At 36.0% G+C, this 20,022-nt stretch overlaps 3 protein-coding genes and 1 long non-coding RNA gene across 5 annotated transcripts; 3 read left to right on the top strand and 1 right to left on the bottom strand.

Moving 5' to 3' along the window:
* The first annotated feature begins 1,573 nt into the window (after positions 1-1,573).
* Positions 1,574-5,690, top strand: fam185a (family with sequence similarity 185 member A). Its single transcript, XM_065291800.2, has 8 exons — positions 1,574-2,165; positions 2,495-2,604; positions 2,724-2,816; positions 2,914-3,052; positions 3,156-3,197; positions 3,284-3,379; positions 5,039-5,173; positions 5,306-5,690. Exons 1-8 carry the CDS (start codon positions 1,748-1,750, stop codon positions 5,422-5,424), a joined length of 1,152 nt encoding a protein of 383 aa, XP_065147872.1. The 5' UTR covers positions 1,574-1,747; the 3' UTR covers positions 5,425-5,690.
* Positions 5,691-5,888: 198 nt separating this feature from the next.
* fbxl13 (F-box and leucine-rich repeat protein 13) lies at positions 5,889-13,707 on the bottom strand. 2 transcript variants are annotated; one of them, XM_073813292.1, is made up of 21 exons: positions 13,561-13,707; positions 13,171-13,274; positions 12,634-12,721; positions 12,456-12,523; positions 12,195-12,349; positions 11,422-11,531; positions 11,251-11,349; positions 11,000-11,095; positions 10,793-10,928; positions 10,644-10,696; positions 9,905-10,005; positions 9,643-9,772; positions 9,441-9,539; positions 9,102-9,222; positions 7,756-7,918; positions 7,472-7,591; positions 7,272-7,398; positions 7,101-7,184; positions 6,893-7,027; positions 6,621-6,784; positions 5,889-6,500 (listed from the first exon to the last, which is right to left on the bottom strand). In XM_073813292.1, exons 1-21 carry the CDS (start codon positions 13,627-13,629, stop codon positions 6,422-6,424), a joined length of 2,301 nt encoding a protein of 766 aa, XP_073669393.1. In that variant the 5' UTR covers positions 13,630-13,707; the 3' UTR covers positions 5,889-6,421. The 2 variants fall into 2 exon arrangements, with proteins under 2 accessions (XP_073669393.1, XP_065147871.1); XM_065291799.2 differs by having other exon boundaries at positions 7,101-7,398.
* On the top strand, positions 13,708-15,457 carry LOC135781374 (uncharacterized). The gene is made up of 2 exons (XR_010545147.1): positions 13,708-13,970; positions 14,695-15,457. It is a non-coding gene; the product is annotated as an uncharacterized lncRNA (long non-coding RNA).
* A 1,226-nt stretch (positions 15,458-16,683) lies between these two features.
* Positions 16,684-19,066, top strand: armc10 (armadillo repeat containing 10). The gene is made up of 6 exons (XM_065291801.2): positions 16,684-17,102; positions 17,283-17,428; positions 17,578-17,712; positions 17,796-17,972; positions 18,052-18,123; positions 18,244-19,066. Exons 1-6 carry the CDS (start codon positions 16,862-16,864, stop codon positions 18,493-18,495), a joined length of 1,023 nt encoding a protein of 340 aa, XP_065147873.1. The 5' UTR covers positions 16,684-16,861; the 3' UTR covers positions 18,496-19,066.
* The last annotated feature ends 956 nt before the right edge of the window (positions 19,067-20,022 follow it).

Below are 20,022 nucleotides of genomic sequence, written 5' to 3'. Positions count from 1 at the left end.
TCTCATGACTCAACACTAACTCATAAGCTAAATTAAAGGAGGGCATGTGACACAATGCGCTGTTATCTATTGTCATAAGGGCCCCATTGTAACGATCTGTGCCCTTTGCTATATTTGAAATGATTTTACTGCCACCTACTGGCCGACTTATGTATCACAACGAGAATTTAAATGTGGTGAGTAAATTCCGATTTTGTTGTTTTTGTTTTGTTTCAGGATCACAAATTCCTTTTTGGAAAAAAATACCCACCGGGCTTTATTGAAAGAAATGAGGCAGACAAGCAGTGATGCAGTGTCGTGAATAATATTGCTTTAAGCTATTGGAAAACCAGACGGAAAATCCGCCCCTAAATGACGTCCTGTCTGCTCAAAACTCTTTTAATGGGAGTTTATAAAGCTCATTGACATGACAGTTATGAGCTATTTACAACACAGAAGTGCTTTCCATAACACTGCAATATCAATTTTATACTGACACGAACAAGACCAATGTTTACTGGTGGTGGCCACGTGCATGTTACAGAAATATGAATCAGTGTTGAAATTGAACTGCACAAAAATAATTTGATAAACAAGTTTCAGTTTGATAAACAAGTTCACAGCTCAACTTGTGTATTAAGATTATTCAGTTTAAAAGTTAAACTGAATAATCTTAATACACAAGTTGAGCTGTTGCCAAATAAGTATATCGACTGCATGAGGTCATGAGGCTTACACACATTTTTAAAAAAATGCACATAACACAACAAACTGATTTGTAATCAGTATTGGCAACTATTTTAAATGTAAAGCAGCTCAATCCTGCTTTAAAAGTAGCTAAATGTCAATGTATGCAACTGTTTTAAATGTAAAGAAGCTGAATTTTGCTTGAAAAGTCGCTAAATGTCAATGTATGACGTCATTCGCTAATTAGAATATTTATAGTGCCCATGCAGTCTTTAAAGGGTCGGGTATTTTTGCTTAATGTATATTATTTTTATGTTATTTTCAGTGCACACCCTGCATATATTTACAGCAAATATATTTGCCAGATGCTTTTAAACAAAGCGAGTTACAATGCTGGTAAAATAAAACCAATAAAAGCCTAAAAAGCCTATTTAATTTATTTATTTATGTATTTATTTATTGGCCATTCAGCTGTATTAAAACACATAATGTGAGGGAAATAGGCTTTTTTAGGTTTTATTGGTAAATATATAATGACTGAACTGAATTTGTTGCAATGTGCTTTTCTGAAGAAAAAAGTTGCTAAATGGGTCCGTAAGGTCGATAAATCTAGCTACAAAGTCGCTAAGTTGGTAAAACTGCATGTTTTTTAATATTATCATCATGTACAAAACACATTTTGTTCAATGCCACATGAAGTATTATTCACACAATTATTCTACCAGAGAAGAAAATAGAAAAAAATTAAGTACTTTTAAAATATTATATGTTTTCAGAGCTTTTTTGTTTTTTACTTTTTCCTAAGGGGTACTGTATTATTTAAAATCATTTATAAAAGGCAACACTGCATATAACTATCATTTAACCAGACCAAATCACGTCACTGTACACTTAATGGACTACATCTCCCATAATTCCACTAGCGCTCACTACACTTCCGGATTGTAGTCGTCGGTCGTTGTTCTGTACTGCTGTGACCTCGTGATATAAACATTTCTCTGGAGCGTTGTTGCTAAAAGTTGCTTTAAACTAATGCCTACTAATTTATACTATCTTTAGTACACAACGTATAGCTTCAGTAATGTTCATTTCGTTATTAAGGCAGCGGTTATGTCACGGTTTTTGGACGGTGTCGGTGCAGAGATGTTCAAGAAACTTCAGCAGGGTTTTGTTTTCTCAGGCTTGCCGAACCTTTTCAGATTCCCATTTAACCAAGGACTTGAGTAAACCTGTAAAGCAATGGGATTTATCTGTTAGTCCTTTCAGCAAGATCAAATGTCATTTAGGTTGTAACATATCCATAAAACCACTGGATCCACATGTGTTTCCTGAGGCGGATCGGGCATTTATTAATCTGCAAAGGACAGATGAGAATCCAGATCTCAATCTGGACAGATTTTATGTTAATTATGATCCTCAAAGCAGTGAACTTCAGATTTTAGACAATGAGATTAACAGTGATGCAGTGTCTGTTGAACTGACAGCGCCTGTTAAATGCGGTAAGGATCTTAGTAGAATAATAAATTAATATTGATATGTACAGTATTATTAATGCAAGGCTTAGCATTCAATTTTATTTTGAAGATACATGCAATGTTCTGTACAGAGCATACATTTTTACCTTAAATATACTTTTTTAAATTAAGCAAGAATAGTATTTAAACAGAGTAGATACTTTATAAATATACTTTAAATACCTGAAAAGCACAAACTATGAAAGACCTCAGACATTTTTGTAAAACAACAGCCAATGTTTGGATTTAGATGCTGGATTATGTGTAAAATATTGTAAATGTAAAATTCTTTTAGTCCCTGTCCGTTCCTTCAGATCTCCACATCAAGACTATAAATAAGGGCAATGTAAATATCGAGAAAATGGAGAGTGACGTCTGCCACGTGCACACAGATCAAGGACACTGCGTGCTAAAAGCTGTGAAGGTACCACATATTCAAACATTTTATATATATATATATATATATATATTTCTCTTCTTCTCTATCTTTTTCAAATAGGCTTAATCATATTGTTTTATTCATTTATTTATTTATTCATTTAGGGTCATGAAGTTCTGGTTCACTCCACAGGAGGAAATGTCACTGGACTTGAGACCGTACATGGAAATGTTGAAATCAAAGGATTTATGAATAGTGTAAATAGTTTATGACCTATAAAACTCAATTTCTGTATATATTGTTGTGGTATTCGTGATCATACTTAGACTTAAAACTGCATTTTTTGTTGTTAAGAATGTTGATCTTAAGAAAATCCAGGGAACTACTATGAATCTATCTACTGAACATGGACTTCTGAAGGTGAAGGCCATCTACGGTGAATCCACTACAGTGTCCACTTCCTCAGGGAATATTCAGATTGGACATATACATGGTGAGAGAAAGAGACCACAGTTGTCTTAACGTATCGAATCATCATGCTAACGGTGTTCATGCCTCTGTAAAGCCACTATGACTGTGTTGCTGTTGTTTAACAGGTGAAGCTGTGGTACAGAGCGAATCAGGAAACATTGTTATTGGTAAATGACCCATCTGTACGACAGAAATACTTAAATATGTTAAACATTACTGTTACAAAATCCTACAGATGATGTTTGTGTTCCAGACAGTTCGAGTGGGTCTCTTAAAGTACATACTGCTGCTGGAAACATAGATGCTTATGTTGGCCATGATGGCACGGCAGAACTTCACACACAACAAGGTGCTCTATCTCTCTGTCTGCCTGTCTGTCTATCTATCTTACTTTGTCTGTTCATATATCTATGAATTCATCTGTCTGCCTGCCTGTCTGTCTGTCTGTTTATCTATCTATCTTACTCTGTCTGTCCATCTATCTATGCATTCATCTGTCTGTCTGTCTATGCATCCATCTGTCTGTCTGTCCATCATCCTTTTATCTATCTATTTATCTATCCGTAAGTTTTTTTTATTCTATCCAACTATCTCTCTATCCATCTTCCTTTCTATCTATCTATGCGCCTGTCTGTTTGTCTATCTATGCATTGATACATCCATCCATACATCATTCTATCTATCTATGCATCCTCCGTCCATTTGTCTGTCTGTCTGCCTGTCAATGCATCCATCTGTCTATCTATGCATTCATTCATTCATCCATTCATCCATCCTGTCTGTTTATCTATCTGTCTATGCATCCATCCATCCATCCGCCTGTCTGTCTGTCTATCTGTCTTTTCTATCCATCCATCTTTTTATCCATCTGTCCGTCTGTCTGTCTATCTATTTATGCATCGATCCATCTATACGTGCGTCTGTCCGTCTGTTTATCTGTCTATGCATTTGTCTGTCTGTCTATTTATATCAATCCATCTATACATCCGTTTGTCTATCTATGCATTCATTTATCGTTTTGTCTATCTATACATCGATCCATCTATACATCCGTCTGTCTGGTTATCTATCTATCTATCTATGCGTCCATCCGTTTGTCTATGTATGCATTTATCTATCTTTTGTCTATCTATCTATACATTGATCCATCTATACATCCGTCTGTCTGTCTATTTATCTATGCATCCGTCCGTCCGTTTGTCTATCTATGCATTCATCTATCAGTCTGTCTATCTATACATCTATCTATTTATGCGTCCGTCCGTCCGTCTTTGCATTAATCTCTCTTTCTGTCTATCTATACATCGATCCATCTATACATCCGTCTGTCTGGTTATCTATCTATCTATGCGTCCATCCGTTTGTCTATGTATGCATTTATCTATCTTTTGTCTATCTATCTATACATTGATCCATCTATACATCCGTCTGTCTGTCTATCTGTCTATGCATCCGTCTGTCCGTTTGTCTATCTATGCATTCATCTATCTATACATCTATTTATTTATGCATCCGTCCGTCCATCTATGCATCAATCTATCTTTCTGTCTATCTATACATCTATTTATTTATGCGTCTGTCCATCAGTCTATGCATTAATCTATATTTTTGTTCATCTAAACATCCGTCTGTCTGTCTGTCTATCTATCTATGCGTCCGTCCGTCCGTTTGTCTGTCTATGCATTCATCTATCTGTCTGTCTGTCTATCTATACATCAATCCATCTATACATCTGTCTGTCTGTTTATCTATCTATGTGTCCGTCCATCCGTTTGTCTATGTATGCATTTATCTATCTTTTGTCTGTCTATCTGTCTGTCTATCTATCTGTCTGTCTGTCTGTCTGTCTGTCTATCTATCTATTTGTCTATCCATCTGTCTATCTATGCATCGATCCATGTATACGTCCATCTGTCTATCTATGCATTCATCTATCTGTCTGTCTAACTATACATCTGTCTGTCTGTCTATCTATTGTTAACCAACAATCTGGATGGTGTTTGTGCAGGTACTTTGAGTTTACGTGTACCCTCTACTATAAAGACAGGAGTGGAGTTATGTGGAACCTCTGTTGACATTAGTTCAGAGATTTCATGTCAGGAGACTGAACGCGCTTCATCTGATGGGAAGATGACAGTCACTGGTAAGTTAGCTGTAGACAAACTTTAATCATATTTTTACACCATAAATGTGTATAAAAGTGTCTGATCACTGTTTGTATTTCACATCAATGTAATGCATTTTGTTCACATTCATTCCATTTGTTTATGTGCAGCTTATTTAAACGGTGACATGTATGAAGAGCATTGGATCAAAGCCACTGCCGATAAAGGTGCCATCAGTTTAAGGACACAGAGCTGGTTTGAGACCCTCAGACTAGGAGCTGAAAGTTAAGCAGAGGACTGATAACTCGCCTGACTCGCTCAATTGAAGGTTTATACCGCAGCTTCTGTTATATCTGTCCATGACAACATACTTCAAAATGTACAAAGAATAGCACACTTTGCTCTGTTAAATAAGATACAAGTCCATCTGTGTGAGAAAACAGATTGAAATTGACACCAGATACAACACACATTTGAGGTTCACGTCTTGTTTGTCAGAATACAAAGGGCTCTTTATTTATAATGAAACAAAATATAAGATACTTGTTTTAATAAACAGCTGTTTAAATTCCCTGACTTTTAATGTCTGTATATTTCATGATATTCCAGAAATTCCCTGACCCGTGGGAACCCTTGGCTGGGTCGCGTAAGGTTGCAGTGAATGACACCAAAACAGTTTATTCCAACTTATGATGATCACTGACAATTATTTTGATATTATAAACCATAGGGTATTATAAAGTATATACGTATTATAAACTTACATTTCATTAATAAAATTACAAGGAAAATAAAAAATTATCTTATAAAAGAGAATAAAATGTGCATTTCATCATATTTCTATTTAAAAATACGTTGGTGTGTCCTGTGATAGATTATACCTATTTAAGTGGGTCGCGAAATGAAAGTTTGGGAATCCCTGGTATAATAAACACACTAAGGGGTGGTTTCTCAGACAGGGCTTAAGTCTAGTCCAAGACTAAAATGAATGTTTGAGTTGTGTCTTAACCGAAAACAGCTTGTACTGACATAACACATATAAGTGCCATTGTTTTGTGTCAGTAATATTTTTTTTAACTACTTAAATGTCCTAATATAACTAAGGCCTAGCCTTGGATTAATCTAAACCCAGTCCGGGAAACTGACCCTATGTTTTACAAATTTAAGGAATGAAAAAACTATAACTATGTGCTCTGCTTACATTCAGTATTTTCTAACCGAAAAACTACAGTTTAAAAGTGTCACAACAAGTTTCACACTTTTAGTGTAATGCTAAGGTGTGGGTATTATTCCAGACTGTAGGGGGCGCCATTATCACTGTGTTTCCACTGTTGGACACGGCGTTGTAACTTCAAAGCGGCCTGCCTGAGAAAGATATACAAAATATACCTTAGATTAATGACAACAAAAAAATGTGCAATATATAGACATCATCGTAGCACTATTTTTTCTTTTTCTTCGACTAAATGAGGCATCAGTAGTTACTTTGAGATGTTCTTGCAGTAGAGCATGCTGACTGACTGCAGGTGTGGACAGCTGCACAGTAGAAAGGAAGGGGTGTGGTCAGTCAGGAGACAACAGCCACTCACGTCCAGTTCTCTGAGGAAGTGACCCGTCCTTGTGAGATATTTCACTGCTGTATCCGTCATCTGCAAAGTGTAGTCATGAATTATGATGTTCATCTCATATAAATGTATGGGTCAATCCTTTTTCAAAAACAAAACTACACAATGCGATGTGTGTTGGTCGGCACTTACTTTAGGGCATCCAGCTATTTTGACAGTGGAAATAGTTTTGCAGAAGAAGGAAAGAGCTTTCATTGCTCGATCGGATAGAGACACGCAGTGACTCGCATCCAACGACTGCAGATGTCGACATTGTCTGCAAAACATCTGCACCGAGATCAAAACATGTCAGATGAACATTTTCAAAACTAGGCTAAATGTTTCAAAGAGGAGACCAAACCTTTATTCCATTATCTGTTATGAAGACGCACTCGGCTGCAGTTAGTTTTCTCAGACTGCGGTTAGATCCCAAGGCTGCCAGTCCCTGTGAAGGACACATTTTTGATACAATAACAATATTGAGTGAAGTAAGAAAAAATACATAGACGGAAATCACAAAGTAGAGAGATACCTGGTCATGGATTTTGCAGCCTGTGATATCCAGAGCAATAAGAGAAGCACATTTGCCCAAGAACTCAAACCCATTATCGGTCAAGTTCTCACAGAAACATACGCTCAGATGAGTCAGATTTGTACATCTGGAAATGAATGTTCATATATGTAAGAAACAATGAATGTGAAAGAACGAATGTTTAGGTGTAAGGTTTGTACCTCTGAGATATTCTCCTGAGGGACAAGTCGGTAACTTTTGGACAATTGGAAAGATCAAGCTCTTGCAGTTCAATGGCACATGGTCCATCCGTAATGTAACGGATCCCTGTATCTGTCACCCTAAATCAGGCAAAAGCACACCACATAAATCTCATACAGTAGGATGAAATTGCATGTTAAAATTGTAACCAAATATTTAAGATTTTGGAATTGATCACTGAAAACCTACTTGATCCACTAATCTGAATATGTGATTATATATCTGCATGCTGCTTCTCTCTTACTTGATACAGCCTGAGATGTTTAAGATGCGTAGCTTTGTCAGACTTCCTAAATACTTCAGGCTGACGTCAGACACTCGAGGGCAGTCGGACACGTGAACCTCTCTGAGTTTTGGAGAACTGCGACACAGGGCCTTCCAGCTGCTGTCCGCTATTCGGTTATTACCTTAAAGGGGAAATATCATGAAAATCTGACTTTTGCTATAATTGGGTCCCCAGCGCATATCAACCTAGAAAATGTGAAAAAGATCAACCCAGTTACTTAGTTTTGGTAAACCATTTACTGCAAGCATGTGAAAAAATAGGTCATTGAAATTTGGCTCCCCTTGTGACGTCAGAAGGGGATCTTATTATAATAACACCGCCCCTTAATCTGCACTATCCAACTATGGCACTACCATTTAGTGCAGAGATCTGGGGTGCATTTCTCAAAACCATAGTTGCTAACCTGTTAGCAATAAGGTGGTTGGCAATGGGAAATTGCATTGCAACCAGCAAAGTTGCGACTATGGTTTTGGGAAATGCAATCCGGCTCATTTGCATTTAAAAGGACACACCCAAAACCGGCAAATTTTGCTCACAAATAAAGTGGTAATTTTAACATGCTATAATAAATTATCTATATGATATTTTGATCTAAAACTTCACATATGTACTCTAGGGACACCAAAGATTTATTTGACATTTTAATGTTTTGTAAAATGTGTTCCCTTTAAACCTCAAAACACTCAAATGCAGAACACAACCCCATACCACAAAAAATATATTTTTAAATATATTTCCAGAAAATGCCTAAAAATATATTTTATGCTGAAATATATTTACAAAAATGTATTTTTCACCAATATATTTTTGGCAATTTTTTTTATATTTTGAAATATATTTTAAAAAGAAATATATTTTAAGCAAAAAAAAATTAAATTAAATTCAAATGTATGTTACACACCTGGAAACATAGCAGGTTTGAAAAGGTTAAAATTAAATATATTTTCAACTGAAAAAATATACTTATTATTTTATACATACGTATGCATTTTATACAAACTTATATATTTTGGCCAGGGAAAAAAATATTTTTTCTGTATGGGTAGTAAAATTAGATATGTATTTGTTGCCCCTGAAAATATTTATTTTGAAATATATCCCCATATATGAAGCTTAAAACTAAATATATTTTCAAATTCAAAAATATATTTAATTAAGCTTTACTTTCTACAAAATGTATTTAGCATATAATTAAAATAATTTTTGGCCAAAGAAATATTTTTTTCCATATGGGACCGTTCCTATTCTACTACATTACACTTGTCTAAACATTTGTATTATTATGTGTGTTAAGGAATACAAACCTTCAATATGGAACTTAGTGAGACTGATCACCTCTGCAATCGCTTTGAATGCCACATCAGAGAGATATGGCGAGTCCAATACGGAAATCACAGTCAGCATATGACATTTAGCCACCAATGCCTTGTAACAAAAAAGCATAAAAATGGTCAAAAGTGGTCCCAAGCTGTCACAGAGGCAGTACCATTTAAAAAGGTCCTATTATGTACCAGTTAGGTACAGACATGCACTCTTTAAGTACAGCCCTAGTGACAGAAAGGGAAGATTTTTTGGCTATTTTTGCCTAACAGTGTAAATCTAGTTTGGCACTTTTTTCTGCACATTATCTACACAGGTAGTACCTGCACACAGACATCAGTCAGGTTGCGAAGGTCATCTAGCCCAATCTGCTGAAGTGAGCCACAAGCATCCGCAACATGTCTAAATCCATCCACTGTTATCTGTATTGTAGAACGGAAAAAAAACGTTGCCTTTAACTGGCTCTTGGACATATATTACATCGAGCATCAAGCAATTATCTATTCATATCCTATATCCACAAACCTGAGAACAGCCGGAGAGATCTAGTTGAGTAAGTCTATGGCAGCCTTTCCCTGTGATCAGATACTGTAGACCTTCATCTGAGAAGTTTGTGCAGTATGCAAGATTCAGAGAGCGTAGAGTCAAACAGCACCTGTCAAAAACAAGTCATATAATGTAATAATCACTATGTGTGTGTGTGTGTGTACAGGACAAAGTATACATTACTTAGAATGACCAAGTTCATGTAAAAATAAAAACAATATGAATGCACCACTGTTTGTACCTTGAAAGGACTTTTATAGTAGCATTGGTAATAGATGTAAAGGCCAAATTAATATGGAGAAGAGAAGGACATCCCTCTAATATCTTCTTCATAATTTCATCCTATATCAAATAAAACAAATTAACCATTAAATGCTGGGTTATTTTCAAACCAGCATTGGGTGATAAAGGGATGAAGGTTAAAGGTGCAATCAGGGATTTTTGGCAGCATCTAGCGGTGAGAATGTGAATTGCAACTAACTGCTCAGTCCAAACGTCACTTATACTTTTCTAAATTAATAGTAAGTGTTTTGCTGCAATCCAAATTTCCCTACGGGGATAAATAAATACTGAACTGAAGCTACAGTAGCTGCCACAGGACAAAAACGCCATCGTCTGAGACAACGTAGTGACACAACACGCTCTATAGAGCAGTTTGTCCATTTACTGTACTGTAACAGCGACTTCCATGTAAGGGGACAGCGGTGTATGTAGATCAAAACGGCTCATTGTAAGGTAATAAAAACAATAAAGTTCATTATGTAAAGTCTTTGATAATACAGTTATGTATATTATATTGCATTCCTATCAACAGATTCTTCTAAAAGTTACACAATGCACCTTTAAATTAACCCAGAAAATGATGTTATATCTGACCCAACAAACAACCCAGCATTTTTGGGTTGGGTTCGTCCCTTTATGACCCAATGCTGGGTTGAAAATTACCCAGTATTTTTTTAGCATATTTGTACTCTACTTACATTAACATTTGGACATTTGCTGAGATTAAGATCCTGCAGATTTTTGCACTGGCCTTTGAAAAACAGAAAACATGCAAAACAACAATTACCTTTTGATTTAACATCAAATGCATGTGATTTTTAATTCTGATGAAAAAACAACAAAGTACAGATGCAACTCAGACTTGACCCCTGCAACAATCTGCAGCCACACAAGTTCAATGAGGTCACGTAGAAACGATGCGCCCGCAGTAATTTCACCACAATCTTATCAGTGATCCAGCAGCTCTCAGGTGAGAAGTTTATCTGTGATGGGAAACACACCTTTAAGGTCACACTGGCGACTTTAAAGCTGACGTTTAAAGAGATGCACTGACCTCAGTCCACAGTGAACTGATCTGAGTGATCGCTTTCCAAGAACGACACACTTGAGCACATTTAAGGAGGTCACCCACACCTAAACTTTGAAAGATCTGTGCCAAACAACTGTGTATTACTGACCTTAGAAAACAAAGCATTTGCAAAGGCTGTTCTGCTTTTGTACAATAAGTGAAAGGTGCACACACCCACATCTCTATCATATTATGCTCTCCAATGATTGAATAGTAACATCAAAGTTTATTGTTACCTTAAGAGAGAGCTTGCTAGGCAGCAGCGATAGTCTGTCCTGTCCATCACCTTGTGGTATCTCTGAGCTCTGACTTTCTTGAATATCTCTCTCTAGTTTCTGAACAGAAACGCATATTCACAAACACAACCTAAATGTTTGATCTTTTTTTGATCTTGATTTCAAAAGTACCTTAAAATACTCCCTTAATTTTGTTGCATCTTGAACGGTGTGACGCCAAGCCATGATGATGTTTCTGCAGTAAACAAACTTCTGGACTTTTTGTAGCTTCTGCACGGCATCTGGTTAAAACAGATGCGACTTTGAACAAGATGGATGGTGTCAAACTGAATTTAAAGGGCATTTTTACAAGATGTAATACAAGTCTCAGATGTGCCAATAATGTGTCTATGAAGTTTCAGCTCAAAATACCCCTCAGATCATTTATTATAGCATATCTAAAATGCCCCTATTTGGGTGGGAACAAAAAAAGCACTGTTTTTGTGTCTGTACCTTTAAATGCAAATGAGCTACAGCTCCTCATTCCCTTACCAACAGACAGTGAGTGCTTTTAGTTCAAATAGATCTGATTTCTGTGAATACATCTGAGACGATAGTATCTTTAGCCACATTAGCGCTACAATGTGCTAACAAACACTTTCAGAAAAACTTTTGGGTAAAATTAACCAGTCAGTCAGTGGCCATGGGCGGAGCTTTGTTTTTGTGATGTCACATTAAAAAGAGAATCAAAACAGCTAATGAAACTGCTTTGGTTTAATGGGGACTAAAAAAAAAGTAGGGGATGTCTTTTTGTCATTGTTGGGTGCCAACACACATTTATCTCCAAACACTTTGTAAAAGTGGATTTTGCATAATAGGTACCCTTTAGTAAAGCTTGTTATCCCAAAATATCCCTATTTAAAATCACTGTAATACTTGCTGTAAATAAAACAATGGTTGAGTACCATTCTGATTCCGTTTGTGAACTCGAACCCACTCAGTCCACTTGATGAAAGCCACTCTTATCCTTCTCTGTATGTGATATCTCTCAGCCTCCTCCATCCTCTCCTGGAGCCTGACAGCCTCGGCCTTCCTCTTTAAAATATACCTCTTCCATCCCCTTTAACATCAGATAGGTCCATAGTTAAAACACAGGACCAGTTTTCTTTGATAGTACCGTACTGTATGTTGTCCAGTTATTACATCCAATAGTGTTATACACTCACATGAAACACATTTTAGTCAGATTTTTTTGATAACAGGAGTAAGCTTTTTCCAACAAATGTGATATACACTGTAGGAGAAATACACATATGACTTTAAGCATATAGACTTCCGTAGAACTGAAATTAATATTTTCACTTAAAGCAATTTTTTAGGATTGGGTATTTTAAGCAAGTTTACTAGACTGTCTTCTGGATTTCCAAAAATATCATATACAAGACCTCCTGCCAATGAGGAGATTTTTTTGTCTTTGTCAATGAATGCATCCCTGGAAAATACAGAAACAATTCAGTACAAATATTTTAAATATATGTGTATATGCATAACAATTTCTTTACTGCAAAAAAGACTCTGTTTTAAGAGAATCGTTACCCCAAAATTTTAATTCTGTCATCATTTACTCACCCTCAAGTTGTTCCAAACCTGTATGCATTTGTTTTTGTTCTGGTGAACACGGATGAAAAAAAATGTAATAACCAAACAGATCTGGGGCACCATTCATTTTCATACTATTATTTTTTCCTACTATGGAAGTCAATGATGGTGCCCCAGATCTGCTTTGTTACAAAATTCTTCAAAATATCTCCCTTTGTGTAAATAATTCATACAGGTTTGGAACAACTTGAGGGGGAGTACTGTAAATTGTTTTTTTATTTTTTGGTGAACGATCCCTTTAAAGCCCATGGTTTACCTAAAATAAAAAGTAAACTCACATACCAGTATATCTCAAAATCTTGATTCTTTAGAATTGCCAGGATTTTCTCCTCTATAAAGTGCAAAGGATCTTCAGGGCATGAGACACATAAACCAGCAAGTAAAGCCTAGTGGATGAATAGGAAATAAAAAATTTGTTACTCTAAATTTATACTCTTTAAATCAACAATTAACAAGCATTCATTTCAAACGAAATATTAATAAACGATATGTATTTTTATCTGTTTTATTTAATTGTTCTGATTTAGATTAGCTGAACTTTTATTATGATATGGTTACAGGAAGTTATAGCCTATTACAAAATAAACATGTTTAAGTACATTACTTCCTAATAGTAGAAGAAAAACGTATTATTAATTAGTTAATGAATTAGATAGTTTATATATAAATCACCTTGTAAATCTGAGGAAGTGAATGTTTAATAATGTAGTCTCTAAAAACGGCATCTTGTACAAATGTCATCGTAAAGAGGCTTTGATGTACGACGATAGTTTAATGATTTAAAACCCCGAGGTGACTGCAACATAAATCTGTGGTACCTATTCACCTTATTTTTCACGACAACAAGGGCGGCGCCATTTCGCTCATTTTGTCAACGTTCTTCCGGCCGCATAGACGATGAGCAGCTGAGGCAGTGACTGAAGGCGACGTGTTAAGCTTAAAAAGCTCACTCGAGCGCCTTTTGTTTCTTTCTTACCAATTTTAAGCCAACTGAGGAACACCCTTATCCCAATTAATGGTTCGACTACGATGTTCCGGTAACTTTAAACCACGCCGGGTGTTGAAAAGGTGGCCAGTTTCAGGTAAGCTATCTTAGCTAACTTTGTGCTCGTTCGCCTAAAGTTAGATTTGTGAAGTCCGTTCTACAAATACACTTAAGATCAGTAACGTTAGTTTATAAAATGCAACTATTTGAATGGTTTTAATTGTCCATGCACCTATATTTTTATATTTACGATATACAACGAGATATTATAGTACATTGCATTCTTATGCTGCGTTCCAGGCAACCGGTAACCCGTAACTCACGAGTTCAAAACCACGACTCACGACTCTGAACTGGGAGTACATCGATCTAGTACGAGTTCACGGGTGGGAAGTCACGGGTTTGACTGCCGTTCCAGTGCACTTTCACCGGTAGAAGGTTGTAAAAACACGAGTTACAGGCTGCCTGGAACGCATAGGGTCGTGAGTCGTGGTTTTGAAGTCGTAACTCACGGGTTTAAAAGCCTGCCTGGAACGCAGCATTACAGTAGCCCACGTGATTCCTACAAGTTACTGAGATTTCAGATGCTAGAATGTCAGTTCATTTCTCATTCAGATATTGATGATAATGACCTATTAAACAACGTATTATTTAACACTGAAGTTAAAGGTTGTGTGTATAATGTTTTTGTCTCTTTTTAATGCATCTCTCTTACACACTGTTCTGTTTAAGTATGGGTGCCATTTATATATTAATTCTCATGATGCAAGTTTATTTTAAATACTAACATAAAACTGTTTATGGTTATATTGTTTTCACAGATGCATTGATGTTTAGTGATGCAGTGGACAACTGTGAGGATGATACAATCAACATGTTCCTAAACTGTGATGCAGAAACACAATGGGAGCATCTATCCGTCTCTGAACACAACTACACTTTAAAATCACAACTCAACCTGAAGCAACCTACATCTGATATGGGAAAACACTGGTGCGGTTTCCCGGACAGGGCTTATCCTGGTCCCAGGCTAAAATGCATATTTGAGCTACAATAATTTAAAAACACCTTTTACTGACATACCTCAACATATATGAGTGCCATTGTTTTGTCACAAGATGCGCACCAGTCTTGTTTTTTTTGTAGGGTTTGTTTGTAAAAACTAAAATGTCCTAATATAATTAAGGCCTAGTCCTGTAAACCCTGTCCGAGAAACTGCTTCAATGTGTTGAGCTGGCACAAATGTACATATCTCTACTGAGAAACAACCATCTTTGTCAGCTTTAAACAGGGTTGATATTGCATCCATTACACAGTCGCCAAGCACTTTACCAGTACATACACCAACAGCTTCCAGATATACGCTTGGGATCAGCTCCTGATGACTCCGATAAAGCTGTGTCTTAATTTATTGCAGGGTGGTCTTGCTTTACCTGTTGTAAAGTTACATTAAACCTTCATATGTGATCAGATGTCATGCAGTGATATTAAACATTTACAGTGTGATCAGATGTTGTGCATTTTAATTAAACCTTTACAATGTGATCAGATGTTGTGCAATTATATTAAACCTTTACAATGTGATCAGATGTTGTGCAATTATATTAAACCTTTACAATGTGATCAGATGTTGTGCATTTATATTAAACCTTTACAATGTGATCAGATGTTGTGCATTTATATTAAATCTTTACAATGTGATCAGCTGTTACCTGTCATGCAGTTATAAACATTTACTATGTGATCAGATGTAACCTGCCATGCAGTTATATAAACCTTTACAGTGTGATCAGTTATTATCTGTAAGGAATTTCTTAAACCATATGTGAGCTTTGTAGATTCCACTTAAAAGGATTTAAGTCTCCTGATTTGAAGGAATAAGTGTTGGCAAGTTTGCAAATGAATTCTATCATGGTACCACATAAAAACGAAATAGTTATTGGACTGGCTAAGGTGCACATTTGCTATAAAAAAGACCAAATCACTGTGTAAATATTGGTAGACATACTTTTAATAATTTTCAATGCTGCTCCATCAACTCCTGAAAGGACGAGGTAATTAAATATGCCAGGTTACTTGCCGCGGCCGCTTCATATCGTCTAACCACGAGACGATTGATGGGACAATATAAGACTATCCGAGCGTCGTATGACGTTTTAACCGTGCTCCTAATTTAAAACATTTACAGCAGTAGCGATATTTGTCATTTCACTAAAGTTATAGTGAACTACAAACAATCTTCTAACCACCAAACTAACCACCGAATGCACTGTGCCATATTAGCAGCGGAAGTCGGTTGACAAAATGCGGAAGAGCGAAGAATTAAAAAGGGGCGTGGCGGAATAAGGTGAATAGCTTCAGTCAATATTTACAGTCAATACAGTATGTCACGTTGCTTGGTAACCAAAGCCAAATCTTATAGTTGGTCTGTAAAAATAATCCCAGGGAAGTTGCAAATACATATCTTGAACTAAGAAAAAGGCAAATGCATTCTTAATAAGCATATGTTTTTTTGAAAATTATATGCATTCATTTAAAATAAATCATATTCATAAGTGTGGAGATATTTATTAGTTAACACACTCAGTTGATAAAACATTTACATCTCAAATATGATACAAAAACAGTAATATTAAAGAGCGCAATAACCATATATTTACGATATTTACACGTAAATCGGTCCTTTAAACAAACTTATAAAGCAACACAAATCTTATATTATTATTATTATTATTATAAATACAATAAATTATATTAAATATGAATTATAAAACACGTTTGCACGTACTTGTTGGACAATGCGAGTGACACGTGAAACTCCGTGAAACGTGTTGGTCGGCCACTGATGCAATAGGCGCCAACATGCATGCAGATAAAAACAGTTACCGGACATGATGAGGAGTATATAGTTTTTGGGTGACTGTGAATCTTTATATTTTATGTCGGAGTCTTTTTTTAAACATGTATGTATGAAATCTAAACGGCAAAATGGGAGATGACAATGTCATTGCCCGACTCGGCGGCATAAAGGCTCTGTTGGGGATTGTAGCAGGTGCTGGAGCGTCATATGGTATTTATAAACTAGTCTTTGCTCGTGTAGAAGATGGTGGAGTAAACAGAAAGAAGTCTGGTAAAAGTGTTGCTGTACAGCCTGGGAGTCTGATGTCCAAAGTGTCTGGATTTAAAGTTGTCAGTAAGAATTTGGATCCATCTGCAGATAACGAATCATGTAAGTGACATTCAAATGGTAGACGTTTGCTTAGCTTATGATGACAAGTCAAATAGGTGCCAATGTTAGATATGCATATGTTTATTTTTTACTTTGTAATCTTCATTTTTGTTGCAGTTTAAATGACGACATAAAAAACAAACACAAGTCCATTTATGCTGTTTTTTTCCCTTTCATAAGGTGATGTTTACTCAAGATCTGCTGCCAGCCTGGAACCGAGACATCTTAGTATGCTCCTGTCCCTGCTTCAGAGCAGTCCAAACCCAGAAGAGAGGAGAAAAGTTCTTGTAACATTAGGCAATGCTGCTGCTTTTACAGTAAACCAGGTTATCCAATCATTATTTGGCTTTTAAAGTACAGATCACTCTCCGTTTAATGATCATTTGAATCTGTAAATGTGTTTTGCCTTGTAGATCCCATTTGCTGTTAATGCTTGTACAGTTAATGCATCATATTGATATCATTTATTCATAAGGATCTTCTCCGAGAGTTTGGAGGTCTTCACATTATAGCGAACTTCCTCTCGGATCCATCACCTGACATTAGGGTACAGACGCTGAATGCTCTGAACAACTTGAGCATGAATATCCGTAACCAAGAACAGCTGAAGGTACTGTGATTTTTTTAAAAGCATGATTTTTTGAATGTCCCACCAAGTAGATACTACAGTTAAATATCTCTGTTGCCGATCAGATATACATCCCTTCAGTGATGCAATTAATTGAGATGTCGCCAGTGAACTCTGACCTTCAGCTGGCAGCACTAAGGTTACTCACTAATCTATCAGTGACGGATAATCATCAGCATCTGATGAAGACCTCCATCACCCTCCTCCTCTCGCTACTTGTAGTGAGCAATGAAGTCCTACAGGTGAGTTTGGTGTAAAATGTCTCTCTTGTTAGGTATTTTAAATGTATTGACATTATTAAGATTTCATAATTTCCTGTAGATTCAGGTCCTCAAGGTTCTAGTAAACCTTTCGTCCAATCCAGATTTGATGGATGATATTGTACAAGCCCAGGTAGGTAAACATGTCTCTATATTTGTATACAAATATAATAACATAAATAAAAAATTTCACTTTCGGGAGACACTTATGTACTGGTACACTCACACTGTCTTTCTCAATTATTGTAAACAGGCACCAGCATCCTTGATTTTATTGTTTGACAGCTGCACAAGCACTTCTGTTCTTCTGCGCCTTCTGGTTTTTGTGGGGAATTTACGGGCATGGAGACCCTCCATGCAGGTAGCCGAAGCTCTGAGGAGGAAACAGGACTCTTTATACTGCGTTTTGATGGACGGCTCCTCTCAGCTCCACCACAAGCTGCCTTTGCTGGTCTCCCACCCGGATGAGGAAGTGAAGGTGCAGGTTGCCAAACTCCTCACATAACCTTCAGGCCTCTTTTTGCCTTTATCTGATAGGCACTGGATCTATCTCACAAATTTTTTAATCTTATACTTGTTCTTCTGTATATAGGTGACATAACATGTTTACCTTCAAAAATTTTGAGACTCTGCACTAATAACTTAGCTTTAAATTACATAGAGAATAAGTGTTGGTAGGTACCAGAAGTAGATGCCCACTTCAGCAGTGTCCTCGGTTTGTTACAGTTGTAGCTGCCGGTGGTGAAGAAATGTACATGGAGGTTATAAAAATATCAAGTATTAAACTTTACTTCCTCAGGAATTTTGAGGAATGTTGATTATATAACAATTGTGAACTCCAATAACTTTCTTGAGACAATTTGTAGTCCTCTCAACTGCCAAACGTTTACTTGCCAAGTGAATGAATATCACACATTTGCAAATATTTTGTCACAAAGTGCTATGGCTATCCATTCGGGTGGTAAAAAGAACTTGGCCTGTCTGCATGTTTTTAGGAATGTTTTGGATATGCCTTGAAAAATATGTATTTCTTCTATATTGCATAAAACAAGTAAAGATTAACAGGAAAGAGAAAATGCAATCAGATGAGCCTGATGCAGCTATGAACCAAGCAGCTTATTTTTACAGACTATGCATGTTAATGGCATTGATTGTACTGTGACTTTTTGATTTGTGATGCTTGATAAAGCGATTAATTGACATGGCCAGAAATTGTATAAATTAATAAATAATACTGTAATATATTATGAAAATGGTTGTGCTTCACAGTATAATCATTGTTATTTTGTCATGGGTGGACAAAGTAAGAGTCAGGTGTCTGAATTTTATTTTGGAATGCTTGCTATCACGTTTGTGAAAGATATTTAAAATAAATATTTAATTTTTTAAACCGCTAGTGTTCAATCTAAAATGTCTTCCTTACTAACAATCATTTTACAGATATCAGAATTTGCAAGTGTTACTAGTGAACATTAGTCCTAGTAGTTCAGTTTTTGATCACAAAATGTTTGATAAAAAATGTTTTTTACTAGTAAAAAGTGCATTTCTGATATGTAAAAGTGGAATTTCAACTAGTAATAAATTATTGAGATCTCTGAATCTGAATGGCAGATCAGTGAAGTATTTTTAAGTAGTGAAAATGTTATTAAAAATTTCAATAATTGTGGGTTTTACTAGTTGAAATTTAATTTTGTGAGTGCTGATGTCACTGTTAATTTCAAGAACTACCATTGTCACTAGTCAACAGCCCCTACATTACTGATATCAGGAATTATTGATATCACAAGGTCATATTCTGTTCATTATTTTAAGTTTAATCAGCTTGCAAATGCATTACATGTTATTTTAAAATTATACTACTACAAATTGCATTACATGTATGAAGAGTAAGATTAAAATCCAAGTTTTGATATCAATAATGCGTAATCATTTCTGACGTCAATGCTGGAAAATTCACGTTTACTAGTGGAAAAATAATAAATAAAAATATTTCTGATATCAAGAATTATCTAGTAAAAATGTAATCGTTGAT

The sequence above is a fragment of the Paramisgurnus dabryanus genome, chromosome 23 (genome assembly GCF_030506205.2).
Source record: "Paramisgurnus dabryanus chromosome 23, PD_genome_1.1, whole genome shotgun sequence".
NCBI lineage: Eukaryota > Metazoa > Chordata > Actinopteri > Cypriniformes > Cobitidae > Paramisgurnus > Paramisgurnus dabryanus.
This window is presented reverse-complemented; position numbering and strand designations above follow the sequence as displayed.

Coding starts and splice junctions, on each gene's coding strand:
- fbxl13 (XM_065291799.2), bottom strand. CDS start 13,629: ATGACATTTGTACAAGATGCCGTTTTTAGAGACTACATTATTAAACAT. Junction 6,785..6,892: donor AAATAGCTGGATGCCCTAAA/GTAAGTGCCGAC, acceptor TACACTTTGCAG/ATGACGGATACAGCAGTGAA. Junction 6,501..6,620: donor TACTGCAAGAACATCTCAAA/GTAACTACTGAT, acceptor TATCTTTCTCAG/GCAGGCCGCTTTGAAGTTAC.
- fam185a (XM_065291800.2), top strand. CDS start 1,748: ATGTTCATTTCGTTATTAAGGCAGCGGTTATGTCACGGTTTTTGGACG. Junction 2,166..2,494: donor GACAGCGCCTGTTAAATGCG/GTAAGGATCTTA, acceptor CCGTTCCTTCAG/ATCTCCACATCAAGACTATA. Junction 5,174..5,305: donor TGGGAAGATGACAGTCACTG/GTAAGTTAGCTG, acceptor GTTTATGTGCAG/CTTATTTAAACGGTGACATG.
- armc10 (XM_065291801.2), top strand. CDS start 16,862: ATGGGAGATGACAATGTCATTGCCCGACTCGGCGGCATAAAGGCTCTG. Junction 17,103..17,282: donor ATCTGCAGATAACGAATCAT/GTAAGTGACATT, acceptor CCCTTTCATAAG/GTGATGTTTACTCAAGATCT. Junction 17,713..17,795: donor GTAACCAAGAACAGCTGAAG/GTACTGTGATTT, acceptor GTTGCCGATCAG/ATATACATCCCTTCAGTGAT.